Here is a 1,596-nt window from a genome sequence, read left to right as displayed (position 1 = left end):
CGAGATCAGTCGGTTGAGATAAAAGGATTTTCCAAAAGGTTTTTTCCCGAAGAGAAAAGACTCTCCTTTTTTAGGGGTAGAGAAAAGATTCATTGACGGACTGCCGACGTGAGCCGGTCACCAACCTTTTTTTTTATAGCTGGCCAAACGCAAAACGGCATCTTGGTATCTCCGCGGCGGGTCGCTCTCCTCTCCTCTGCCTTTCCCCGAAATTGCGTGGTAGAGACCTCGCATCGCTCCCCACCCGTCGTCACCCGTGCCGTAGCCTCACGGGACTCTTCCCCCTTTAAATCCCCCTCCCCTCCCGTCTCCTCCTCCCAAGCGACCCCAAGAAAGTTTCCGATCGAATCGAAGCCAAGGCCTTCTCGCCCACCTCCAAGGTACGTGAATTTCAGACCGCGCCCCACCGCGCCCCTCGCTATTATCGTTGATTATGTTGCTGTTGATCTGCCCCGTAGTCGGTTGTCGCGAAATCCCTCTCGATTTGGATTATCCGGTAGATCTGCCGATTAGAGGTGTTCTAGTTGATCCGCTCGTTCCGTGTTAGCAGTACTAGTTCGAGACGATAGGTTTGTTGATCGATTGCTGTTGATTTGGCTCCGTTGTCGTGAAATCCCTCACGGTTATGCCTGGATTATCTGGTAGATCTGCCGATTTGAGACGCAACTGATGTTGATGTTGATTATGTTCATCTAGGCGTGTGTGGTTGATTGATTCCGCTAGGTTCCTGCTGAGTCGCTCAGACTTTGTGGCGCTCATGAGCCTTTTTATGTTGCACCTATGCTTGATCTGTGAACGGATATACCTGAGTTGCATACTTGGGCACACCTAGATGTGCTTTAGCAAAACTGGTTCCTATGTTAGTTATTGGGCCTAGTAGTTGTTTGGAGGATCCGTTCTTGTGCACCGGTTCTGCTCTTAAGAGTCAATTGTGTTTGCTTACAGTAGTACTGTTGATTTAACTGATATTGTATCTTGTTGTGTCAAAACTTGAAGGTATCTGTACTTGTGCATCAGTTCTTGTCTGAAAATCATATATATTAACTGATCTTTTTAGCTTGTGGTCAAACTTGAACATCAATCTGCTATCTAATAGTTCAAGACATAGTTACAATTTCGTCTCTCTTGGATCATGGCCTTCTGGTTCATATATGCTTTATGTTCTGCAGTTTCATGATTACGAGTGCCTTATTATGGTTTTGGTACACTTTATGTTTGCAGATGCAGATCTTTGTGAAGACCCTCACCGGCAAGACCATCACCCTTGAGGTCGAGTCCTCTGACACGATCGACAACGTCAAGGCGAAGATCCAGGACAAGGAGGGCATCCCTCCGGACCAGCAGCGCCTCATCTTCGCTGGCAAGCAGCTTGAGGACGGTCGCACCCTTGCTGACTACAACATCCAGAAGGAGTCCACCCTCCACCTGGTGCTCCGCCTGCGTGGTGGCATGCAGATCTTCGTCAAGACCCTCACCGGCAAGACCATCACGCTCGAGGTCGAGTCTTCAGACACCATCGACAACGTCAAGGCGAAGATCCAGGACAAGGAGGGCATCCCTCCGGACCAGCAGCGCCTCATCTTTGCTGGCAAGCAG

The 1,596-nt window shown here is 49.3% G+C and overlaps 1 protein-coding gene across 1 annotated transcript in view; it reads left to right on the top strand.

Annotated features, from left to right (window-relative positions):
- Positions 1 to 246: 246 nt before the first annotated feature.
- Positions 247 to 1,596, top strand: part of LOC119299594 (polyubiquitin-like) — a 3,120-nt gene continuing 1,770 nt past the window's right edge. Inside the window, exons 1-2 of the mRNA XM_037576778.1 lie at positions 247 to 380; positions 1,222 to 1,436. Of these exons, the coding sequence (XP_037432675.1) occupies positions 1,222 to 1,436 (215 nt within the window). The 5' untranslated portion in view covers positions 247 to 380. The remainder of the gene's footprint in view (positions 381 to 1,221; positions 1,437 to 1,596) is intronic.

Source organism: Triticum dicoccoides, chromosome 5A (genome assembly GCF_002162155.2).
Source record: "Triticum dicoccoides isolate Atlit2015 ecotype Zavitan chromosome 5A, WEW_v2.0, whole genome shotgun sequence".
Lineage (NCBI taxonomy): Eukaryota > Viridiplantae > Streptophyta > Magnoliopsida > Poales > Poaceae > Triticum > Triticum dicoccoides.
Note: the sequence above shows the minus strand (reverse complement) of the source record. Positions and strands in the feature narration are given on the sequence as shown.